This window comes from Syngnathoides biaculeatus, chromosome 14 (assembly GCF_019802595.1).
Source record: "Syngnathoides biaculeatus isolate LvHL_M chromosome 14, ASM1980259v1, whole genome shotgun sequence".
Classification (NCBI taxonomy): domain Eukaryota; kingdom Metazoa; phylum Chordata; class Actinopteri; order Syngnathiformes; family Syngnathidae; genus Syngnathoides; species Syngnathoides biaculeatus.
Genome location: NC_084653.1, coordinates 6,629,475 through 6,655,634, shown reverse-complemented (window position 1 = coordinate 6,655,634; position 26,160 = coordinate 6,629,475). Strand labels below are relative to the sequence as shown.

Sequence of the window (26,160 nt, the reverse complement as noted above, 5' to 3'; positions counted from 1 at the left end):
ACTTTTATTATTACTTACTCTTGTTAGTATTTCAGTAGTCTTTTTAAGTATCATTGAAAGATAATGATACAGTACAAGAGAAATACAATCACAGGTTGACTTCCAAGTTGGTGCAATTTCAAAACAATGTCTCCAATCGGAATAAATAATTACATTTTTCTGTTCGAGTCAAGGTGGGGCAGCATGGTGGAGGAACTGGTGAGGGTGTTGGCCTCACAGTTCTGAGGACCGGGGTTCAAATCCTAGCCTGTGTGGGGTTTGCATGTTTTCCCTGTGCCTGCGTGGGTTTTCTCTGGGCACTCCGCTTTCCTCCTACATCCCAAAAACACGCATTCATTGGATACTCTAAATTGCCCCTCGGTGTGATTGTGAGTGCAACTGTTGTCTCTCTCCATGTGGCCTGCGATTGGGTGGCAACCCGTTCAGAGTGTATCCCGCCTCCTGCCCAATGACAGCTGGGATAGACTCAGCACTCCGGGGACCGTTGTGAGGATAAGCAGCTCAGATAATGGATGTTCGAGTCAAACTGTCATCCTAAATCCTTTATTAACTGTAATGGCAGCACTTTTAAATCAACCAGTTTAAACATTTCTACCTTCACAATAAAACAAAAATAAAATAAATCTGCACAACCCTGTAGCAGAAAGTGAACAAAGTTTTTGCGGAATGATACATCCCCTGCTGGAATCAATAACAAAATCTTCAAAACATTTAATCATTGGTTTGTATTGCAAGTTCAATTTTTTTGTAGTTATCACGCTTATTGCCTTTACGGTGTAATTATGTGTTAGCTTCCTTTTGATTATTATCGTATGACTCACCCTCATCATTAAAGTTATTGCAATTGTTGCATCTGTCGATCAAGATCAGGGGTCACCCACCTTTTTGAGGCTGAGGGCTACTTCGTGAGCACCGATCGTATGAAGGGTTACGTGACCTGTTTGTGGCAAACTTCCAAAATAACCAAACTCCTTATACTTTTTAACTGTACAATACATCATTGTTTTAAAATTTCATTACTGTCAGCAAGTCCGATTCAAAATTTAAAGCACAAATAATAATAATTTGTGAACTGTGCTATTTTTAGAACATACATCTTCTATGTTCTAGATATATCTTATATATATATATATATATATATATATATATATATATATATATATATATATAAAATAGAGTCCGACTGATTAACCAACTAGCTAATATTAGCCCTTTTTTAAATCAGCAAAAATCGACCATGCTCAGTGGTACAGTTAAACAAAACTAAACATCGGAGTTTTGAAAACCAGCCAAATGTTCTGCCTTTAATTCACTTTATTTTTTAAAATTATGTGTTGAACAAAAATGTACCCAAAAAGCAAAACACAGTTCAGTTTTCTAGATGCTCACTGAGCAGAAGTCACACAAGTTTTGCTATCCCCATGCCGGATGATGGTTCCGTTTGGTAACTTGTTTAATGACTGACAGTATGTATGTCAATAGCGTGCTGCAATGACAGAAAAGAGTATTGCAGTGCAAATAGCCTCTATTTACTTGTACTCATCTGACATCCAGGAACAAAAATAGGGGCTTCAGGGACTAAGGGGCCTGCGACACGCAAAGCACGCACACACGCACAATCTTGATTGACAAAAATGTGTCCCGTTGCAATATTCCCGACATGATAAGCCATCTGTTGTAGTAGCGAAGGACATTTTTGTTATCCTGGAAGGTCACAGACTAACACAACTCGTGTCTTCACAGACACAGTCATGCTCTCTCATCAATCGCATACATGTGTCTCACGATGCGCCCATTGTGTGTCGTCTCTGCAGCCTGCACTCATCCAGGCCATCTTCAGCGGAGACGCCGAGGAGATTCGAATGCTCATATACAAGTCTGAAGACATCAACGGTCTGGTGAGAACACTAAAAAACTCTACAAGTAACCATTAAGGACAAGTATTTGGACTCCCCTTTCATCAATTAAACTAATGAAACAAAGGTTGGACTGGAACACTTCATTTTGGACTCTTGTGTGGTTCCAGCTTTGTGGTAACCAGTTTGGGGAAGCCTTTTTGTGTTTCCCAGTTCACATAGCATAGTCCACCAGGCATACAGTATAATGGATGTGTTTGGTTTGAGAGAACAAGCCCATTTAACAATGTTATGAGATGAACTATAATAGAGCGACCAGTTGCCAGTAAAAATGTTTTACACACCACACGGTATACATGTTCACGATAAGAAAGGTGCTGCTTCTTCTTCTTCTTTGTCTTTGGGCTGCAGCTGTCAACTATTTTATTATTTTAGTATCCTTCTAGGGTGGCATGGTGGACGGCTGGTTAGAGTGTCTACCTCAGATTTCTGAGGACTCCTGTTAAAATCGCGGCCCTGCCTGTGTGGAGTTTGCATGTTCTCCCCGTGCCTGGGTGGGTTTTCTCCGGGCACTCTGGTTTCCTCCTACATCCCAAAAACATGCAACATTAATTGGACACTAAATTGCCCCTACAGTATGTGTGATTGTGAGTGTGATGTAGGTGTGATTGTGAGTGTGACTGTCTCTATGTGCCCTCTGATTGGCTGGCAACCAGTTCAGGGTGTACCCCGCCTTCTAACTGGGGTTGGTTCCAGCTCTCCTGCTACCCTTGTGAGGTATGTGGCTCAGATAATGGATGGATGGTGTGTCCTTATAAAAGAGAGAATAAGAGAATATTCAGATAAACTGTATTTTTTGTTGCGTAAAGACCAGTTTTTAATGCACGAGATGTACATGTTGTCTGGAGCTTCAGGTCACCCATGGCAAAAAGGTCCTAGGTGAGGGAAAAAAGTACGACTCCCGAACCTCTTTGACGAGTACAAAAATTGGATCTTGGTTTCCCTTGCCCGGACGTGGGTCACCGGTGCCCCCCTCTGGACCCAGGCCTGGGGGTGGGGCTTGAAGGCAAGCGCCTGGTGGCTGGCCCTGCACTCATCGGGCTCGGACAAGCGCAGCCCGAAAGGATAACGTGCGTCCCCCTTCCCATGGGCTCACCACCTGTCAGAGGGGTCATAGGTGTCGAGTGCGATGTGAGCTGGGCGGTGGGCAAAGGCGGGGACCTTGGCGATCCGATTGCCGGCTACAGAAACTAACTCTAGTGACATGGAATGTCACCTCTTTGGCAGGGAAGGAGCCTGAGTTGGTGCGTGAGGTCGAGAAGTTCTGACTAGATATAGTCTGACTCGCCTCTACGCACCACTTTGGGCTCTGACACTACTCCTCTTGAGAGTGGTTGGATTCTGTTCAACTCTGGAGTTGCCCAGGGTGAGAGATGCCGAGCAGGTGTGGGTATACTTATTGCCCCCATGGTCGAGGCCTGTACGTTGGGGTTTACACCGGTGGATGAGAGGGTAGGCTCCCTCCGCCTTCAGGTAGTGGGATGGGTTGACTGTTGTTTGTGCTTATGCACCAAACAGCAGTGAAGAGTACCCACCCGTTTTGGAGTCCTTAGAGGGACTGCTGGAGTGCGCCCTCTTTGGGGACTCCATTATTCTGCTGGTGGGCAATGACAGTGAGACCTTGAAGAGCGTGATTGATAAGAACCCGAGTGGTGTTCTGTTACTGGACTTCTGTGCTCATCACGGATTGTTCACAACGAACACCATGTTCAGGCTAAAGGATGTCCACATGTCCACCTGGCACCAGGACACCCTAGTTTGCAGTTCAATGATTGACTATGTGGTCGTGTCATCGGACTTGACCCGCATGTCTTGGACACTCGGGTGAGCGGAGCGGAGCTGTCAACTGATCACCACCTAGTGGTGAGTTGGCTTGGATGATGGGGGAAGATGCTGGTCTGACGTGGCAGGCCCAAATGTATTGTGAGGGTTTACTGGGAACGGCTGGCAGATTCCCCTGTCGGAAGGAGCTCTATATACCCTTGGCAGGGTCCTCGAGTGTGCGTGGGAGTTCACCCAACCAGTCTACACGTGTTTTGTGGACTTGGAGAAGGCGATCGACTATGTCCCTCGGGGAGTCCTGTGCGGGGAGTTCATCAGGGGTATGGGGTACCAAACCTCTTGATACGAGCTGTTCGGTCCCCGTACGACCGTTGTCAGAGTTTGGTCCGCATTGCTGGCAATAAGTCGGACTTGTTTCCGGTGAGAGTTGGACTCCGCCAAGGTTGCCCTTTGTCGCCGATTTTGTTCATATCTTTTATGGACAGAATTTCTAGGCACAGCTGAGGCGTAGTGTGTCCGCTTTGGTGGGCTCAGCATCGCATCTCTTTTTTTTTTTTTGTTTTGTTTTTTTCAAATGATTTGGTTCTGTTGGCTTCATCAAGCCGTGATCTCCAACTCTCACAGGAGCGGTTCACAGCCGAGTGTAGAGCGGCTGGGAGGAGAATCAGCACCTCCAAATCTGAGACCATGGTCCTCAGTCAGAAAAGGGTAACGTGCCCTCTCCATGTTGGGGATGAGATCCTCCCCCAAGTGGAGGAGTTCAACTATCTTCGGGTCTTCTTTACGAGTGAGGGAAGAATGGAATGGGTGATTGATAGACGGATTGGTGCAGCGTCTGCAGTGATACAGACTTTGTATCGGTCCGTTGAGATAAAGAGGGAGCGAATACGAAAGGCTAAGCTCTCAATTTACCAGTCGATCGCCGTTCCTACCCTCACCTATGGGCACGAGCTGTGGGTAACAATATCCTGGATACAAGCAGCTGAAATGAGTTTCATCTGCTGGGTGTCCGGGTTCTCCCTTAGAGATATCTGAGAGGGGCTCAGTGTCGAGCCGCTGCTCCTCCGTATTGAGAGGAGTCAGATGAGGGGTAAGGGGCATCTGATTCAGATGCCTCCCGGATGTCTCCCTGTGAGGTGTTCCGGGCGTGTCCCTTTGGAAAGAGACCCCAGGGAAAACCCAGGACACATTGGAGAGACTGTCTCTTGGCTGGCTCGGAACGCCTCGGAATCCCTCTGGAAGAGCTGTAAGAAGTGGCTGGGGAAAGGGAAGTCTGGATATCCTTGCTGAAGCTACTTCCCCAGCGACCTGACCCGGAAAAGTGGTAGAAAATGGATGGATGGAAATTGCAAACGCAGAAAAATAACTAAAACACAAATATACATGGCGGCATGGTGACGCAGATGGAAAGCGTTGGCCTCACAGTTCTGAGGATCTGGGTTCAATCCCAGCTTTCCCTGTTTGGAGTTTGCATGTTTTCCCTTTGCCTGCGTTGGTTAGACCTCGCAAATGTTTGCCAAAATTACCACAGACTCCAACATCTTATAAAAAATACCTCAGCTCAAAAGTTGTCTTCGCTTTTCAGCTCCTAATGAGTTCCAGTACTTTTATCCAAATCTTGTTAAGCTAGCAATGCTCAAGATAATGTTTTATGTTAGTTTGTTTTCTATACACAAACAAATAAAAATTAATGAAAGTTTTAAAATTTGAACTGTAGGGAGTCATTGACATCATCTTACGTGCTTATACAGCTGCTGTGTGTGGGTGCATAGAGAACAATGGATACTGATGGGGACATAGCCAATCAGTATGCCGATGTCTCAAGATCAGTGCTGATGAAAGTGCAGGCTCTGATGGTTTTTCTGGATCTATTGTCCCATCTCAAATCTAGTCTCCCCCCCCCATCCGAAATCCCATCAATTTACTTAATGCTACTGCAATAACAGGAGCACATCCGTCTGTCCTGTTAGATCTGGACAATAATCACACATATGCCAAATTGGCATTCATTGGCTTCAGTTAAGCATTGAATACAGTCAAACTCTGCAAAATATCACAGTGTTAAAGATCTCACAGCGCTTTTACAGCAACTTAATGGCAAAAATGAAAAATCAATGCTTTGATTCATTTTGGTGATAATGGGTCACACATGTTAAATAAAACCTCCAATGGCTTGCAAAACAAGCAGCCCAGGTAATTCTTTTCTTAGCAGCAGAACTGAATGGGATGTCACTTTATTACACAGAACCCACAGTCAGGATTTCATGATAAAAGTGCAATGTAAATGTAACATGAGAGTTAAATAAGACACATTCAATGAACTACGGGTATTATAAACAAGCAGGATTTGAATGTTCTCTCCGTGCCTGTGTGGGGTTCCTCCCATATCCACAAAACCTGCATTAATTGGCGACTCTAAATTGCCCGTAGATGTGATTGTGACAGCGAATGTTTTTTTGTTTAGATGTCCCTTGTGATTGGCTGGCAAGTAGTTCAGAGTGTACCCCGCCTCCTGGCCAAAGATAGCTGGGATAGGCTCCAGCACTGCTTCAACCCTTGTGAGGATAAGTCACTCCATTAATGGATGGATAAAACACAGGAGAAGGGTCAATATTTTTAGAAAGCAGTGCAATTTATAAAAAAAAAAAAATCTGGTGAGATAAAATAAAGTAAAAAGTAGGCCAGGTTAAAACATAGATTAATAACTTATGGATTTTAGTTAGATTATTATTATTTTTTTTTTTAAATATAGAAGCCGGGGCAGATTTTGGGGCATTTGATTAATGATTTGAGGAAGAGATTTAAGTGAAAAAGTTTTGTATAATGATAATATGTTATGTTCATATGTTCATTATGTATTTATTAAACTGACCGGCATCTCTCAATTTCCCAGGATGTTGAGAAGCGCACTCCGCTCCATGCAGCAGCCTTCCTGCGCGATGCCGAAATCACCGAACTCCTTATCCTTTCCGGTAGGAAAGCAAATTCTCTTACCAATTTGCCTCCATCGCAGTTTCACCACTCACCTTTATCTTTCACCATGGATGCAGGTGCTCGTGTCAATGCTAAGGACAACATGTGGCTCACTCCTCTCCATCGCGCCGTGGCGTCACGTAGTGAGGTAACCACTGCACACTCACTCTTGTACCTGAATGAGTTTATTAAACGAAAGTTCCTCTAGTTCATCTTTTGGTCGAACATGAACTGACCTTAGTTCATTTCGCTAGATGAACGTAATTGGGAACATACTCGTTCAGGTCTCAAAGAATGGGTTTCGAGCGAAACTTCATTTTTATTCAAGTCTGAACACACTGCTTACGAGCCTCTAATGTTACACTGTATTTGACAACCAAATCAGGGCGCCCGTAATTCAAGTTTACATGTTCAACGTGTGTTCAGGGACACTCTGCAAATGGGATAAGATAAAATGTTTTGTAAATATAATCAGCCAGAGCTGCAAGGAATCCAAAGGTATTAACACCCTTTTACCATTGTTCCTCATACTGTGCTGCGTGCCTTTGTTTCCACATTAAGGACAAAAGTCCTGTTTTTGTTTTAATCTCTCATTAAAAAAAAAGACAATTCAAGCAACAAGTTTTCCCTCATGTTTTTGGGATTGTAGGGTGAAAGCTGCATCTGGCTACTTGCCTGGAGTGAATGGGTGGCAACAATGGGGAAATAAAACATCAGTACTGTACATATTTTAAAGGGAATAGTTCATCTGCAAAATATTGAGAAAAACAAAAAATAATGATGAGGCAGTTCATTTTTGGAATGGTGGACTTAATTCAAAATTTTAAATTATGAATTATGAACTGAACTAGTTCATCTTTGAATGGTGTTCTGAACTTTTGACCAATTTGCGTAGAAGATTTGTCGTGGCTGCAGTACACTTGTTAAGCAAGGAACAAGTGGAACCAGTTGGTACAGTGGAGGTGATGATGTAGTGCAGATGTGATGAGGGCATGAATGAAAACAGAAGGCCTGATTTCATGACAGTATATTGACAAAGCTAATTACTCCGTGGATTAACTGTGTGAAATATAATCTGCAATATCGGATCATAGTGTTGCCTTTTTGCAAAGAATTTGAAGACGTTAAAGACAAAAAATTGCATCTCGTTCAGAACAAGTGCGATACTTTTCTTCCCATCTTAACTCATGAGCTATATCAGAAATGATGCTCAGTATTGGTTAACATTTAGGACTCTATTTTCGTGAATGGCGTAAATCTGGCGCAGTGGATGTCACGAACGGGGCTTGAGGGCAGACCCAAATGAGAGAGACAAGCAAGCTGTACAGAGGTAACCTTTATTCTGTCCAAGGTCAGGGATCAGGCAGACAGTCCAAACAAGAAGAGGTAATAGTAACGGCAGGGTTACGAGGGTAGTCAAGGGGAACCATGGCCACCTCCTCCTGGACGGGAACGTGAGAAGGCGGCGGCGCCATCGCCACCTCCTCCTGGAAGGGAACGTGAGGCGGCTGGGGAATTGTCGCCGACCGGTCGCCGACGAAGCAGTAGCGTGGAGTGGCCGCGGACCGGTCGCCACCGGTTCTCCTGGACACGGACGAGAAGCGGCTGCAGAGACGTCGCCACCTCCTGGACAGCAACATGTGGCGCGGCGAATCGGTCTCTACTGCCACGTGAGCTCTGCTTGGAACAGCCAAAACTGCGACGTGGGTGTGGCGAGGTGGCGGATCCGTTCCCACAGCGACGTGGGAATGGCGAGGTGGCAGATCCGTTCCCACTGCAACGTGCGCTTGGCTTGGTAGTGGATCAGTTGCCACTGCCGCGTGAGCAAAAGTCAGTAATGAGTCCGTCGAAACTGCAACGTGGGCATGTCTCGGCAGCTGATCCGTTGCGACAGCGACATGCGCCTTGCTTGGTAGCGGATCCGTAGCCACTGCAGCGTAAAGCTGAGTCAGCAGCGAGTCAGTAGCAGTCGTGACATCAGTGTAGCTCGGCTGGTTCTCTAATCCTTGCTGGACCTGGGCCCTGAGGACCGCCAGTTAGGTGCTCTGCCGCTCTATCTCCGCCCGCATTTCGCGGTAGAACACCTTGTGATTTTGCCGCCCCTCCTTATTCTGGGCTGGTCTGCTGGTTTCACTGTTGCCGGTAAGGAGTGGGTGGGAGAGGACGACGTCTTTGTTGCCGCGCAGCGGGAAGCACACGGGCGTGCCCGGCCTGGACGTCTCCTCAAACGGGTTGGAGAACTCAGACCTACCAGGCGAAAACGCTCGGGAGCTGGACGCAGAGAGGTGAAACAAACTGACTGGGATTAAAGATCGGGCGAAGAGATTCATAGTCGAAATAATCCGAGTCGTAGTCAGGCAGCCGGTCATATAAATCACGGTCCTCCTCGTAGTCTGAAAAATCAGAGTCCAACAGAATTGGAGGTGCTGGACAGGTCGTGGTCGGGACGTATTCAAAGCTTGCCGGCGGAGTGTGTGACACGGAAGCGGAGAACGTCATGGAGCCTACCTGGATCGGACAGGCTTGGTCCTCCAGCAGTCGGTCTACCTTGCGTCGGTCCCGGCGACACCGAGTCTTTCCTGCTGGGTCCTGTTTTGGCCAGATCATTCTGTCACGACCCATCGGAACGGCGGTAGGACCCAAATGCAGGAGTACACGGGAGACGCAGAGGTAATTCGGGAAAAACCTTTATTATTCCAAGGTCGGAGATCGGGCAGGCAGTCAGGTGCAGCAGCGGTAGTCGGGACGTCGGGCGTAGCGAGCAGGTTAGCGGGCAGGCAGGAGACGGTACACGGGAGAACGATCAAAGCAGGCAGGAGTATCAAGGGAGTCAGGGTTACGGGGTCAGTTGGAGAACAGGCGGTGGTCGGTACGCACAAGTTGTCGATCAGAGATACGGGAGTGCAGGAACGGGGCATGAGTTGCGATCTGGCGCCGGACTAGTCGTCCCCATGGTCCGAAATACACCAGGGCCAATCAGCCAGCATGAAGCGCAGGTGTGCGCCTCCCAATCAGTGCGGCCACCCGCACAGCCAGGGCTGGACCATGACAGCAGATGGTGCAACCTTGTCTCAAGGCAGGTAAGACTGGTGTTGGTAATTTCGTAGACCAGCACAACCTGGTATATTTACAGTAAGAGAGGGAGGTCTGCAATTCAGTGGTAGTGATAATAATAAACTTAAATCATATCTCATCAAAGTGGCTCCTCACATTCACTTTAAATGCGGCTCAGGGTGCATTAGCAGTGCAGTGACAGTCTTGGGCAAGTGCAGACAATAAATTTTTTTCAAGACAAAAGGCAAAAAATGTATTAAATTCAGGACAAGTGTGCTATTATTCCTTGCAGCTCAGATATTACCAATTGTCCTGGACATGCAGTGTCCCCCTGCTGTATTATTACGGTACATCGGTCACGCCCCTGCTCTTTCATGGATTTTGTTGTTTGGATCGTACATTAGCTGCCTGTTGCTGAAATTCTCACTATATTGCATCAGACTAGGGTTTATAGTGAATATCAGGAGGCTAGTGAAGCCTGGGATGTGCAGTCAGGGAGGGCTCACTTCCATCATATTGAATACATATTAACTGAAAGTCTCTTGTTCTTTTTTCTGAATGTTGTACCAGGGCGCCACCGTCTGCCGGAGAAAAATTCCTTGTGTGTTGTTAAATACTTGGCCATTAAGGCTGATTCTGATTCTGTTAATAAGGAGTAAAAAAACCCATCTTTTAAATTTTATTTTTCATTTTTGTGCTTCATATTCATGTTTTAAAATCAAAATTGCTGAATTTTAATTTCTATTCCAATGCATTGGTGAGAGCGCAAAGTACAATGTCCTCATGAAACAAAGCAAATCTATTTATATAGCATACTTCATACAGAAGGTAACTGAGTGTTTTACATGATTAAAAACATTCAAAAGCAAAGTAAAAAATCTTCTACACATTTAAAAGGAAGAATGCAATTAAAACAGCGTACAGTGCAAGAAATATTTAAAAGTGGAAATGCTGTAATAAGCTTGAGGGGAAAAAAAAGAGCTTTTAACGTGGACTTAAAAACTGTTACACTTGGTGGTGACGTCACCTCTGTTGTCAATTTATTGTATTTGTTTGCAGCGTAATACCTAAATGGTGATTCACCACGTTTGCTTTGGACTCTGCACTCCACTATCTGACCTGAGGCTGTCGATCTCAGAGCTGTACTCGGTTTATATTGCATCAGCATTTCTTTCATGTATTCAGGACCTAAACCAATTTGTGATGTATAGACCAGTAGCAAAACTTTAAAATTTAATCTAAAGATAACTGTGACCCATTGTAAAGACTTAAGAATTGGAGTAATATGACCTCTTTGTTCTGCTCAGAACCTGAGCTGCAGTATTCTGAATGAGCTGCAGCTGTTAAATGCTCTTTTTGGGAAGTCCACTCAGAGGACGATTACAATAGTCAAGTCTACTTGAGATAAAAGCATGGATGAGCTTCTCCCGGTCAGGTTGATACATGCAAGCTTTCACTCTGGATATGTTTTTTAGATGGTAAAAGCCAGTTTTCATAATTTATTTGTTACTGTTGAAAGTCAGGTCGAACTCTATCAGCATACCAAGGTTTTGGACTTAGTGTGACTCCAGGTTTTCTCCAACAACAATTCTCTTTTCTTTATCCCCAAAACAAGCATCTTAGTTTTGTTGTGGTTTAAGTGAAGATCATTTTGCCTAATCCAGTTACAAACCCAATTCCAATAATGTTGGGATGTGGTGTTAAGCATGAATAAAAAAAAGGATGATTTGCAAATCAAGTTCAAAATATATTTTATTGAATACACTACAAGGACAAGATAGTTACAGTCACTCACATTTGAAAAATGTACAGGTGTGGTCAGTCATGCCCGCAGACATAAAGTTACAGGTGTGGTCCACCAGTCATGCCCCCAGATATAAAGTCGCAGGTGTGTTTTCTGTTCACTGATCCAAAAAAAAAAAAAAGACTGGATAGCGCAAGCGGAAGCCAGTTGGCTGCCATCTTGGTACTCTCAAAATGTGTGGAGGACATGGTTTATAGGTTGGATTATGGCGGGTTTTTCCTCAAAGTTTGGCATATACAATTATAACTGGTCGTGTGAGCTTGAGATTTTTTCAGTTCTGGTAACATGAAGGATTTTTAATTCGATTTGGTAAGCCAAGAAAGGCTAAGTGCAAAGGAAAGACACATACCATTCAATTTGCAGAGTTCTCTATTATAAAATTCATCAAAAATTTCACTGAAAATGTATTTTCTTGCTTATCCACTGATGAATTTCGGGACAATATTTACATGGCTTTTTCGCGAAAAACCGTCGGCCTATAAAGGTGAAGCAGAGAGTGAACGGTGAACAACAACAACCATAAACAAAACTTTATTCAAGTGAATTAAGCCCATCAGAAAATAAAAAAAACCTTTACAAACAAACTCTAACAGTGTCAAAGTAAATCTTTCTAAACTTACCTGTGGAATATGTTCTCACAGCCACGAAACTGGCAATTAACGCACAGGTCGGCCTGGTTGTTTTGGGAGTATCAGGATGGTGGATATCTGCTTTCGGCAACTTCAGTTTTGGTGGCCATTGAGTTATCTAATCTTTTTTTTTAGATCTGTGTTTCTGTTTGTAATTATGAGTGTACCCCTTTGAGATTGGAGGGGGTGGGCGGTGTCAGGTAAAGTAGGAAGTAGAAGGACACCGTGTACTTCTGTGTTGAAAAAAAAAAAACAAAAAACGTCAGCTCTACCAACATATCATGTGATGAAAGTACAGAACCAAAATATTAGAAACAGCTATCAGTAAGATGCAGTGAATATAAACGGCTAACTCATGATACTTGATGGGATCAGAGTTCAAATTACAACCACAAAAGTTGTTACCTCGTCATCATGATCAAATCTGCAGGTTTCCAAGTCTACATCTTTATTTTATGTGAGACTAGGGAGCAGTATGGAAGGTGACAAATATGTACGTATTCACATTGACCTAACCCACTTTCATCTTAGCGAATTTAGCAACCTTTGTGTAAGTGACACAGGACCAAGCATGCAATGATCTCTTTTTCAAAGAATTTTTAGCCTTCGTCCGTTACGTTATCTGAAGTGGCTGACGTATTTTGTATTTACGTATTTTGAAAGTGAGGTTTAATGTGGCTCCAACTTGACCTTAAACATTATTTAGGAATTGGAAACAGGCCTCCACCAAGGCGTGAACATTTGTTAAGAATCAAATTGATCACTGGGTGGCTAAATGTAATTTTACAGTACATACTGTAAATACAACACATTACAACCTGAAATGATGTGATAAGATATATTATTGCATTTAAACAGTTAAAATTACATTGCATTCATGAGGTACACAGTATATATACAGTATGTACCAGTGTCTATTTTGTGTTTGTGTGTTTCCTGTTTGGGTGTTAGAATAAGAAGAATAGATAATCTGCATCCCCTTCATACTGGAACAGTTACCGTTTACACGGTGGAGGTCCCCCCCTCTGTGATTTCTTTATATTTTAATTGAATTTTCATTTCGGATCAGAGTCAACTCTGTCGAACAGAACAGAATTTCTAAATGGGTGAGAGAGATAAAAATAGACAAAGACAAAGCGGCAAACAGTAAACAAAATTAAAAATATTTCCATGTCTATAACAAAGAGACAAATATGGATGTTACATGTGACTGTAGCGCTACACCATGTAAAAGGAAGAAAAAGACAAGATAGGACAGGACAAGGACAGGAGAGGAAGAATGTGAGACAAGGTTCATGAACCCGTTCATACAACTGGAATGTGGTGGGAATGACATTAAATTATAGAGGTCTATCGAACAAAGACCTAAGTGGGGTGATACATACTCTCTTCATATACACATTATTTTTTTATTGCAATGAGTGAGTAGTCCCACACCTAGTGAGACCATCCCAGGGGTGTGTGTCTGTGGACACATGCAAGTGAATTCAAACCATTGTGAATGAATGCTAAAAGAGTGAGAGAAATGTCCTATGATTGCTGTGTCCGCAATGCGGAGGTGATGGGCCTCACTCAATCAATCGAGGGCAGAAACCGGGACCAGGGGTCTGGTTGAGAGCAACCCTGTGGATGGGATACTCCCATGCCAAGGACCCAGGGCGATCTGCCAGCCCCCCAAAGTGCCTGACACCTGGCCACCGGGCAGTGGCCGGTGGAATCCAATGCCATTTTTTTTTCACATTATCCATTTTTCGATTAAAACAAAAAAAAAAGTTAGTTTTTAGAAATAAATTTAATTTTTATGATCACTCTCTGACGTTGGACACACAAGAAATTATTCATAGCGAATCAGATGTATTTTGCAGTTCCTCGAACCATTTGGCAGTGTCCTTGTTGCAGGTATCTTGCTCCTGAAAAATATAGCTATCGGTTGTTGTTGGGTTTCTTTTTTCTTCTGGACAAGAATATTCTTATAAACAGTCATGCCACCTTCGATTGTGTCTGAGAACTGGAGCTGTGACGCTTTTGTGCGAGTGCACCGAAATGCTATGTTCCCCGCCGGCCACCCCTGGTACTTAGGGTGAGTGATGGTCGCTCCTGCGGCAACGCGGAGCTTCCACGCTTGCCTAATTGACATAAATGTTCGATGCTACCAATGTAGATCTTTTGTACTGATGAGGAAGAAGCGTAAAGAAGTTTTGAAAAAGACCACTTGACAACTAAGGCCAATTAACTTTGGGGGCCACCCGCCCGAAGTACCGGGCCCGCCGCCGCAACAATGCGGGCAGAATGCGTCTCTGCCTTCTACAAAGCCACAACACATTGTGAGGGTTCACCAAAATGGTGCAGGGCCCGCTGACCGCCCTCGTAGTAGTGATCCAGGTATGGTCTACAGTCCCTTAGCCAATCGGGACACACAACATGATGCGTGGTTTCCCTTAAGTGAATCAGTAAACAGAACACAATGCGCATTCATACACTGTAAAGAATTACACCCACCCGAACACACACACACACACACACACAAAAAACCATGTAATAGTGAGGCCATATATAGTTAAATGCGTTTTGGCAAGGGAATATTATATAGCGTATTTAAATTCACAATCTGGATTAGATCCAGATCAAACTTCTGTCCCACATTACAGCATTAAATACTGCTAATGAAATTTGTCTTAAATTAGACAAAAGAAATTTAGATTTTCAAATAAGATTTCGTTTTTAAAAAACATGAAGAAAAATTCTGGGCGACATGGTGGTCGACTGATTCCCACATCCACTTTACAGTTCTGAGGACCCGGGTTCAAATCTGGGTTTGCGTATGTCGAGTTTGAATGTTTTCCCCATATCTGCATGTGTCACGACCCATCGGAACGGGAGTAGGACCCAAATGCAGGACTCGGACGATGCAAGGTAGTTCGGGGATAAACGTTCATTATTCCGTGGTTGGGGATCGAGCAGGCAGTCAGGTGCAGCAGCGGTAGTTGGGATGTCGGGCGAAGAGAGCAGGTGAGCGGGCAGACAGGAGTCGGTACACAGGAGAACGATCAAAGCAGGCAGAAGTATCAAAAGGAGTCAGGCTTACGGAGTTGGTCGGAGAACAGGCGAAGGTCTGTACACATGGGTTGTCGATCAGGGATACGGGAGTACTCGAACGGGGCATGAAGCTCAACGATCTGGCGCCGACCAGTCGTCATCGGGGGTCATAAAAATACACAGGATAATCAGCCTGCATGAGGCGCAGGTGTGCGCCTCCCAATCAGCGCAACCGTGCAGCTCGGGCTGGAGCGGCAGGATCATGACAGCACCCCCCCCACCCCCCCCACCCCTTAAAGGCACAGACAATAATTAACACAGGCAGGGGTGGGCGGAAGGGGGGTCCGGAGGAGGGCACGCCCCCCCCCCGAATCCCAGTCTGGTGGCCATCCAGGCCACCAAACGCAAGGTGTCCGGGTGGACAGGTCAGGAGGACGACCCGGACGCCAGGCAGCAGGGTCCCCACGGGGCGATTCAGGCGGACGACTTCTGAGAGGAACCAAACGGCAAAGCAAGAACCAGACCGAGGCAAGCAACTGCTCCGGACGAGAACCTCCCACGCCGTGGTTGCGAGACGACCAGGGACTGGTCGCCAACGAGGCTTAGTCAGGAGGCAGCCGTGGATTGGTCACCAACGAGGCCAGGTCATGAAGCGGCTGGGAGCCATCAGGAGCGAAGAGGATGATGGAGAGAAGGACCAGAGCCATGACCGCCATCATCACAGCCATCCCGAAGTCTCTCCAGCTCCGGGGTGTTTCCACAGAACTCCCCAGCTCCTGTCGCCGTCGAGACAAGGGCGTGGGACGGCCGTGGACCGGTTGCTGCTGGTACTCCTGGACAGGAACATGAGGCGGCTGGGGAACCGTCGCCACCCCCTGGACAGGAACGTGAGAAGGCGGCAGCGACATCGCGACCTCCTCCTGGACGGGAATGTGAGAAGGCGGTGGCACCGTCGCCACCTCCTGGACGGGAACGTATGGGCGTGCCTGTCGCCGACAGAGCAGGAACGGGGAGGGACCGCGGACCCGTCGCCGACAGAGCAGGAACGGGGGAGCGACTGCAGACCGGTCGTCGATGAAGCAGGAACTGGGAGCGACCCCGGGCCGGTCGCCGACGAAGCAGGAACTGGGAGCGACCGCGGGCCGGTCGCCACTGGTACTCCAGGGCACGGACGAGAACCGGCTGCGGGGACATTGCCACCTCCTGGACAGCAACGTGAGGCGGCACCTGGTCGGTCCCCACTGCCACGTGAGCTTGCAGTGCATTCGTTGAAACAGCAACGTGGGCGTGGCGCGGTGGCGGGTCCGTTTCCAGGGCGACGTGAACGAGAGTTGGCAGAGAGTCAGGCGAAACGGACACGTGGGCGTGTCTCGGGAGCGGGTCAGTTCCAACTGCCGCGTGAACATGAGTCCGTAATGAGTCCGTCGAAACTGACACGTGGGCGTGTCTCAGGAACGGGTCAGTTCCAACTGCTGCATGAGCTCTGCTCGGAACAGCCAAAACCTCGAGGTGGGAATGGCGAGGAGGCGGATCCATTTCCACACCTACGTGCGCTTGGCGAGGTAGCGGGTCTGTTTCCATGGCGACGTGAACGAGAGTAGGCAGAGAGTCAGTCAAAACTGACACGTGGGCGTGTCTCGGGAGCAGGTCAGTTCCAACTGCCATGTGAACCTGCGTCAATCGCCAATCCTTGCCGGACCTGGGCCGTAAGAGCCCCCAATTCGGCGCTCTGCTGCTCTATCTCCACCCGCATTTCGCGGTAGAACGCATCGCGATTTGGCGGCTCCTCCTCCCTCTGGGCTGGAAGCTTCGCCACCAGGTTCGGGTCTGCCGGTTTCACCGTTGCCGGCGAGGAGTGGGAGGACGAGGACGGAGTCTTTGTTGCCGCGCTGCGGGAGGCACAAGGGAACCCCCGACCTGGACGTCTCCTCTGGCCGCCACGCGGGGGTCCCGGGTAGATGGCCAAGCGGGTTCCCTCAAACGGTTTGGAGTACTTATACCCACCGGGCGAAGACGCTCGGGTGCTGGAAACGCGGGGAGGTGAAACAAACTGACTGGGATGAAAGACCGGGCAAAGAGATTCATAATCAAAATCATCAGAGTCGTACTCAAGCAGCCGGTCATACAAATCAAGGTCCTCCTCATATTCCGAAAAGTCAGAGTCTAGAAGAATATGAGGAGCCGGACGCGTCGTGGTCGGGACGTATTCATAGCTCACTGGCGCAGCGTAAGACACGGAAGCGGAGGACGTCCAGGAGCCTACCCGGATTGGACAGGCTTGATCGTCTGGCAGACGGTCTACCTTGCGTCGGTCCCGGCGACGCCCGGTCTTTCCTGCTGGGTCCTGTTTTGGCCAGATCGTTCTGTCACGACACATCGGAACGGGAGTAGGACCCAAATCCAGGACTCGGACGATGCAAGGTAGTTCAGGGAGAAATGTTTACTATTCCGTGGTCGGGGATCGAGCAGGCAGTCAGGTGCAGCAGCGATAGTTGGGACGTCGGGCGAAGAGAGCAGGTGAGCGAGCAGGCAGGAGTCGGTACACAGGAGAACGGTCAAAGCAGGCAGAAGTATCAAAGGAGTCAGGCTTACGGGGTTGGTCGGAGAACAGGCGAAGGTCAGTACACACGGGTTGTCGATCAGGGATAAGGGAATACTCGAACGGGGCATGAAGCTCAACGATCTGGCGCCGACCAGTCGTCATCGGGGTCATATAAATACACAGGATAATCAGCCTGCATGAGGCGCAGGTGTGCGCCTCCCAACCGCGCGGGCACCCGCACAGCCAGGGCTGGAGCGGCAGGATCATGACAGCATGGGTTTTCTCCAGGTATTTCAGTTTCCTCTTACATCCCACAAAAAAGCAGTTAATTGAAAACTCAACATTTTCTGTAAGTGTGAATATATTGGCGAATGGTTGGTTGTTTATATGGGCTCTGCGGTTGCCTGGCGACCAGTTTATAGTGTACTCTTCAGCTGGGATAGGCTCCAGAAACGCCTGCGCCCTTAGTGTGGATAAACAGTATATAAAATGGATGAATGACATTTTTTTAATGAATTTTCAATTTCACATTTTATTTATATATATATTATATATATATATATATATATATATATATATATATATATATACAATAAGCCATATTTGATTACACTTCAAGATACATATATTTATCATCATCATTTATCATCTCTTTCACTAGTTACACTTTTAAATCTGTGGTAAATAATAATAGTGATTATGTAAGAATAATTTTATTATTAATACTAAAATGTTTCAGATTTTTAAAAAATATTTTTTACTTCCTCGACTTACTTTTTACTTACTAGATTAAAAAAAATGGATACTTATATTTCACTAACACTGAATAACATTGGCACGGTGGTTCAGCTGGTAAAGTGCTGGCCTGACAGTTCTGAGGTCCAGGGTTCAATCCCGGACCCGCCTGTGTGGACTTTGCATCTTCTCCCTGGCCATGTGTGGGTTTTCTCTGGGGACTCCAGTTTCTTCCCACATCCCAAAAACATGCAACATTAATTGGACAGTCTAAATTGCCCCTAGGTGTGATTGTGAGTGTGGCTGTTTGTCTCTATGTACCCTGCAATTGGCTGGCAATCAGTTCAGGGTGTACCCCGCCTCCTGCCCGTTGACAGCTGAGATAGGCTCCAGCACTCCCCATGACCCTCGTGAGGATAAGCGGCTAAGAAAATGGATGGATGGATTAATAACATTGAGTAACATCCTGAGTAGAAAAGCATCCAATTATGAAAATACAGATTGACATACAATATATACCGGGGACATTCCAATGAAGAACAAATATAACATGCCATGGTGTTCGCTGCAGGAGGCAGTGCGAGTGTTGATCCGTCACTCGGCCGACGTCAATGCCCGCGACAAGAACTGGCAGACGCCGCTCCACGTGGCGGCAGCCAATAACGCGCTGCGCTGCGCCGAGATCATCATCCCGCTGTTGAGCAGCGTGAACGTGTCCGACCGTGGTGGACGCACCGCCTTGCACCACGCTGCCCTCAATGGCCATACGGAGGTATGACACGCACTTGAGCTATCTTTGATCTTTTGAAATTCATTTGCACCAGTCCAGGTGATGTAGTGCTAGTCCATAGAGTTGATTAGCATCACCCCTGTCTGTTGTGAAAATGCAACCAGGTGTGCGCCCTACTGCTTTCATAGAATTGTGTGTGTGTGTTTAGATGGTGAACCTTCTCCTTGCAAAAGGAGCCAACATAAACGCTTTTGACAAGAAGGATGGGCGAGCTCTGCACTGGGCCGCCTTCATGGGTAAGACATTTTCTAAATAAATGATACATAGCGACAGAATGTAGATAGATAATTTCTGAAAACGTGGAAGGACTGAGAATTATGTAGTACTGTATTTTGGAGCTATAGCATTGAACTAATTTTCACCATTTCAGTTTCCTGATTTTATTTGGGCATGGCTAAAACGGAGCCAAAGTGCGTCCCCGCCCCCACTATGTTAGAACTTGAGTGCCCTCGTTCGCATCAGCAGTTATCTGGTACAATTCTGACGTGCCGTTAGCTTGCCAGCTCTGCCTACACCCCCAAAAAAACATCTTCCATTCAGAAAATATGGCAGCGTGGCCCCTTTAAAGTCCCTTGTTGTTGGCTGTAAGTGCGAGTATATCATGGAGAGAAAGGTGGGAATGTTTTGTTAGGGCTGCTAACTTACTAACTAGCCGTTAGGGCAACCCTCTTTTGATTGAACACAAATGTACATTAAAAGTTCTACAGGAATAAGAGATACATTCTGATTTCTTTTGATAGGCTGAAATTCTGAGGATTTGTACAATTTTATTTATTTATTTTTTTGTAACTGATAGTTGTCAATGGCGGCACGGTGGCCCAGCTGGTTAAGCCTTGACCTCACAGTTCTGAGGTCCCGGATTCAATCCCGGACCCGCCTGTGTGGAGTTTGCATGTTCTCCCCGTGCCTCTGTGGGTTTTCTCCAGGCACTCCGGTTTCCTCCCAGATTCCAAAAACATGCAACATTAATTGGACACTCGAAATTGCCCCTAGATGTGATTGTGAGTGTGGCTGTTTGTCTCAAATGTGCCCTGCAATTGGCTGGCAACCAGTTCAGGGTGTACCCCGCCTCTTGCCCATTGACAGCTGGGATAGGCTCCAGCATTCCCTGCAACCCTCGTGTGAATAAGTGGCAAAGAAAATGGATGGATGGATAGTTGTCAATTCATCAATTCATTGTTCCATGTCTAGTTTTTTATATTTTGGTCGTGTTGTAGGCTACAACGAAAACGCACGGAAAAAAAGAAGAAACCTGACATTTACCTCAAAGTGATTTCCAAGTAGCTGTAGCTCATGGATGAGCCTGAAATCCCTAAGATCCTACCCTCCAATTATAATCAGATGAAAGCATTCCGGCTCTGTTGTTGACGCTTATCGTCATCACCTCCTCCTCCTCAGCAAAAGTAAAGTCAGACGTTTCATAGAGGAGACAAATCCATATTATCTGGGTGCAGCCTATGGTGAAAACCCACTGGGCCACTTTCTGTTCTTCGCAACCAGTATAGTTGACGGTAAATCAGGCAGGAGTACTGATTCCGTAGAGAAATCTGACAAAACCAGATAATTATTCAGGTTGTAAATGTAGGTCACTGCTTCTTATAGTGTTTACGCCAGAAGAGATATCCAGAATAAATATCCATCCATTTTCTGAGCCGTTTAACCTCACAAGGGTCGCGGGAGTGCTCGAGCCTATCCCAGCTGTCAACAGGCAGGAGACAGGTTACACCCTGAACTGGTTGCCAGTCAATCGCAGGGCACATAAAGACAGACAACAGTCACACTCACAATCACATCTCAGAGCAATTTAGCGTGTCCAATTAATGTTGCATGTTATTGGGATGTGGGAGGAAACCCGAGTGCCCGGAGAAAATCCATGCAGGCATGGGGAGAAGATGCAAAGTCCACACAGGGAGGGCTGGGATTGAACCCGGGTCCTCAGAACTGTGAGGCCAACACTTTCCAGCTGCTCCACCATGCTGCCCTGACCCAAATATTCTTTTAAAAATATTTTTTCATTTCTCTTTTGTGCTCACCTGCAGGTCATTTGGATGTGGTATGTCTGCTGGTGAGTCAGGGGGCGGAGCTCTGCTGTAAGGACAAACGAGGGTACACACCGCTGCATACAGCAGCATCAAGTGGACAGATGGCAGTGGTGAAGCATCTGCTTAACCTGACTGTGGAGGTGGTGACCGCTTTTTCGCCGTTTCTCCTTGTCAAGTCGGGCCAAATGATCATTGCTCGTGTTTTGCTGTGGATAGATTGACGAGTCCAACGCCTTTGGCAACACGCCGCTGCACGTGGCCTGTTTTAACGGCCAGGATGCCGTCGTCAGTGAGCTGATCGACTATGGTGCGAACGTCAGCCAGCCCAATAACAAAGGATTCACGCCTTTGCACTTTGCTGCCGCTTCCACTCACGGAGCACTCTGTTTGGAATTCCTTGTCAACAATGGTGCCGATGTCAATGTACAGGTACGACAGAAGTGCAGCGAGTTGCTTTTCTTTGCATTTTGCTTACCTCTCGACTGGGTCAATGCAAGTGACTTCGTCAAGCACGCCAGCATTGAGAGATAAAAGTGAAACCCCATTCTTGTGTGTTTTTTTTCTGGGTACCTTGATGTCCTCCCCATATTGTGAAAAAATGCATGTTAGCTTGAGAGAAGACGGTGGACTATGTAAATGTGAATGGTTATCTCTGCAAGTGATTGGCTGGCAACCAGTCCAGGGAGTATGGAATGAGAACAAGCAGTATGGAAAATGGATGGATGCGTTTTGACCAGTGATAGTAACAGTTAGATGTTTTTTATTTCATAAAAAAAAAAAAAAAAATTCTGTTGGTGATTTTTAAATTATTGGTGGATTTCACTCACAGTTTTTTTTAGCAGAAAGTATTGCAACATTTGAAACATTGCTTGTTGAAGTGAAATTAATCTTTATTTATGTTTTTAATATATTGGGTATTTTATCTCAAATGTAGTTTTACCACAAATTTTATATTTACTTAAATGTAGTTTATTGATTTTTATATTTCACAATTTCAGACTTTTTATGTTTATTTTGCATGGAAGATATTCCTACAAGTTAACAGAAATCCATCGTAAAAAAAAAAGATATATCATAGGTGAGACTTTCTGCTCTGGTAGATTTTTCAAACTATATGATTTTTCGTAAACAGTTGTGTTTTGGGGGTGCAGGTATCCTTCATGACTGGATTCTTTACTTCCTGCAGAGTCGAGACGGAAAAACTCCTCTCCACATGACGGCGGTGCATGGTCGCTTCACTCGCTCTCAAACTCTCATCCAGAACGGTGAGTCATCTGGCACGCAGGTCACAGTTTATTTTGAGTTGCGTTCCAATTTGCCATTGGTTGATATCTTAATATGGGTTAAAAATGGTTTCCCTTTCTTCAAATTTTATGACGTTCTCTTGTTTACCTCTCATCTTTCCAAAGTTTGTTTGAGGCTAACATAACTCTTTAGCAAATTGTTTTCGTTGACAGTGAAACACATTTAAAATTTATGAAGGTCTTTTTTCAAAATGTTCTACAATGCCTGTTTTCAGTCTCTCACTTTTACGAAAGGAAAGTATATTCTATAAATCACTTAAAGGAAATGAAAAGATGACCAAATAAGATTTCCAAATATCCCCCAAAATGTCAGTCCTTGTGTCAAATAATTTTTTAAATCACTCCCAGTCGAAACACATAAAACAAAAGAGAATTAAACATTGTACATTAAAACAACAAACCAAACCACATAATTTCAATAATACATAATATTAATAAATAATAACAATTGATTATCTTAATGCTTACAGTATAATGCGAAACAGCTTTGATGGGCTAACGTACGTATATCCGTATAGAGGAGCAGCTGTGGCTCAGTCGGTCATCCAGTGACTGAAGGGTCACTGGTTCAAATCCCAGGTGTCCTTGGGCAAGACACTAAACCCTAATTTGCTCACAGTGGCCCTGGCAACGCCTTGCATTGCAACAGTCACCTTTTGGTGTGTGTGTGTGTGTGTGTAAATGTAAGGCTTTGGGCACTGTGATAGTATTGATAAAGTGCAATTCACCCCCATTTTAGATGTTGCAGCAATTATTAAACCTTAAAGGTCAAGTGTCATCCCTATAAACATCCTAAAATAGATTCGTTCATTCATTATTCATAGACGCCGCAGTACCCGATGAACAACACCGTCGAGCCGAGGCACTTTACTGTGCGCATACGGCTGAGTGAGGCATTGTCGACAGCCCTCTTCAGCGCTGCCGCCATCCGCGAGCCCGAAGCGTAGCCTTGGCTGGTGAAGTGACGAAGCAGCCCGACACCGCCCGAGACGCACATCGACACATTTCAGACACAGATCTTTTATTACGTTATGAGAGACAGATTACATGGTCCGCCCCAAACTATTATTTATTTTAGTAGCTGTATACACACCTATCTGTCATTTGGAACCCACGAAGCTCTTGTCCTCTGCATCCGTGCAATCCATTTTTCATGACGAACCGGATCTCTTGCAAACTTATGAAGGGTAAATCCATCCTCCCGAGTGTTCAAGCAATGTCCAGCAATGCAACGAGCCGGCATTTTGGCTAACACGAATGAACAACGAGCTACCTTCCCGGAGGTAAAACTAATGGAAACAAACGAGTCCACTTGAGGGCGGGTCTGTCCTTTACGTCACTTCCTGCTTCTTCTCGAAAACAAATCCCTCGAGAGGATTTTCATGGTGGGAGTTACAATAACCTGTATATGTCAAAATCATGTTTTGTGGTGGGAAAAAATGCATGGGCCCATATTGGCTGCGGTTTTTTCATTAATAACATACTAAAAATCATCCATTTCATGACAGTGGCCCTTTAAACAAGTGCTACTTTAACACACGTGGAGCAGCAACACATGCAAACAGAGCATACAACATCCTCGAGCATATGTTCTCTTGCAAACGATGACTGTTGCTGTTCTCTACATACATTTCAAAAGTGTATTTCAATCTTTGCTAACATTGTGTCAGGCGGTGAGATTGATAGCGTGGATAAGGACGGCAACACGCCACTGCACGTCGCTGCTCGCTATGGCCACGAGCTCCTCATCAACACGCTCATCACCAGTGGAGCTGACTGCACAAGGTAATGTTGTGTCTGTGCTAACAAACAACAAGTGTGGGGTGATGAAATGTCCCTCACTCATGTCTGTCTTCTTCCTGGAAGGCGAGGTGTCCACGGCATGTTCCCTTTGCACATGGCTGCCTTGAACGCTCACTCGGACTGCTGCCGCAAACTGCTCACCTCAGGTAGCATGGTACCGTTTTATAATGTTCCCTGAGATACAACATTGGCTCTTGTTGTGGCGTTGTTTTCGATAGCTTGATAATTATAATGGATAAACACCAAGGGATTCATTTACTAAATGTTAGCAAAAAAAGCAGAAACCGATTGCTCGTACGAACAGATGTGGAAGCTAAACGATGAACTGGATGTCCCCGGGATAGCCCATAATTGCTGCGCAGTTCATTTTGAGCATTCCGGGAGGAGAAAATGCAAATACTGTAGCTTAATTTAGCATGCACAAAGCGATATGACGATCCATCCATCCATCCATGCATCCATTTTCGTTGCCGCTTATACTCGCACGAGGTCACGAGGTGTGCTGGAGCCTATCCCAGTTCTCAACGGACAGGAGGAGGTCAATTGCAGGGCACATCGAGACAAACAGCCGCACTCACAATCACACCTAGGGCCAATTTAGAGTGTCCAATTAATGTTGGATGTTTTTGGGATGTGGGAGGAACCACTCCGGTGAGTGGCCAGAGAAAACCCACGCAGGAAAGGGGAGAACATGCAAACTCCACACAGGTGGGTCCGGGATTGAACCCGAGACCTCAGAACTGTGAGCCCAACGCTTTTACCAGCTGAAACACTGTGCTGGCAATTTGACTAACGTCAGACAAATTATGATGGCTAATTTTGCGTCATTCTACACCACATCTGAATGGCACTGCTGTGCTCCATGAAAACATTTTTGGAAATGCCAGAAACAAAAATTGTCTCCTCATATCGTTTATTTAGTAATGGAGTTTTCGAGCTTCTGAATGATCGAAGGCTGACCTATGGAGAGTCACAAGAAGGATTCATGCGCTGTTTTTCTTTGACAAAACACCTTGCTACTCCCTTTCCTTGTGCCTTGGTGATTTGGGTGCACTGTATCAACTGGTATTGGCCTCTCCCAGAGGAGTTTTTTGGTTGTGGCATCCCAAGTTTTCAACACAATGTTATGTGAGATGAGCATGTACACTAAATTCAATTCTCATGCACCTGAGACAAATGCAATCAAACAAAACATGGCCTTTATGCGGTTGCTGGCTTTCCCAAAATTACCAAAGTGCTAGAGTTCTTCTCTGTAACTCAGTAATATATGTTTGTGCCCCCTGCATTAACATTTCCAATTCCATCACGTCCAGGTTTATTTTGCGCTTGTCGTGCTTTGGTGGTCTCCCAGATTTTCCATTATAAAAACAATTCCAGCTCAATGAAGCTCAAAACTCTCTTTCTTCAACCCTTTTTCAACTTTAGCCAACAGCATGCACATTCTGTTAGTGTGACTGCATATTTGGTCTTGGATTGATAAGAATTTATCTACTGCTCGTCGATCTTATTCCTTATCATTTCTCATTGGGTGAAAAAATTGATATATGAGGAAGCATCGACAAGTGGATTTGTCAGGCAAAAAACTAATGGTGCCTAGATACAGTATCCAAATACTAGGAAGTAGTTCTCAAAGACAACAGGTTTGCAATGCCCATCGCAAGTGAATATCAGGTTCAGTATACCTAGACAAATGCAGTATATGAGGTTTTACTGTATCTGTAAGTTTTGACGATTTTTAAATGGTTTGTGG

The 26,160-nt window shown here is 45.6% G+C and overlaps 1 protein-coding gene across 6 annotated transcripts in view; it reads left to right on the top strand.

Annotated features, from left to right (window-relative positions):
- ankrd44 (ankyrin repeat domain 44) overlaps positions 1-26,160 on the top strand; it is a 62,421-nt gene that overhangs the window by 6,651 nt on the left and 29,610 nt on the right. For all 6 annotated transcript variants that reach the window (XR_009798123.1, XR_009798121.1, XR_009798122.1 and 3 more), the window contains exons 2-11: positions 1,815-1,898; positions 6,592-6,670; positions 6,749-6,819; positions 19,043-19,243; positions 19,410-19,497; positions 21,301-21,443; positions 21,520-21,732; positions 22,490-22,568; positions 24,278-24,392; positions 24,474-24,556. Coding sequence is in view for 3 of the 6 variants with exons in the window: in XM_061841591.1 (XP_061697575.1) it covers positions 1,815-1,898; positions 6,592-6,670; positions 6,749-6,819; positions 19,043-19,243; positions 19,410-19,497; positions 21,301-21,443; positions 21,520-21,732; positions 22,490-22,568; positions 24,278-24,392; positions 24,474-24,556 (1,156 nt within the window). In the remaining 3 variants the exon portion in view is untranslated. The remainder of the gene's footprint in view (positions 1-1,814; positions 1,899-6,591; positions 6,671-6,748; positions 6,820-19,042; positions 19,244-19,409; positions 19,498-21,300; positions 21,444-21,519; positions 21,733-22,489; positions 22,569-24,277; positions 24,393-24,473; positions 24,557-26,160) is intronic.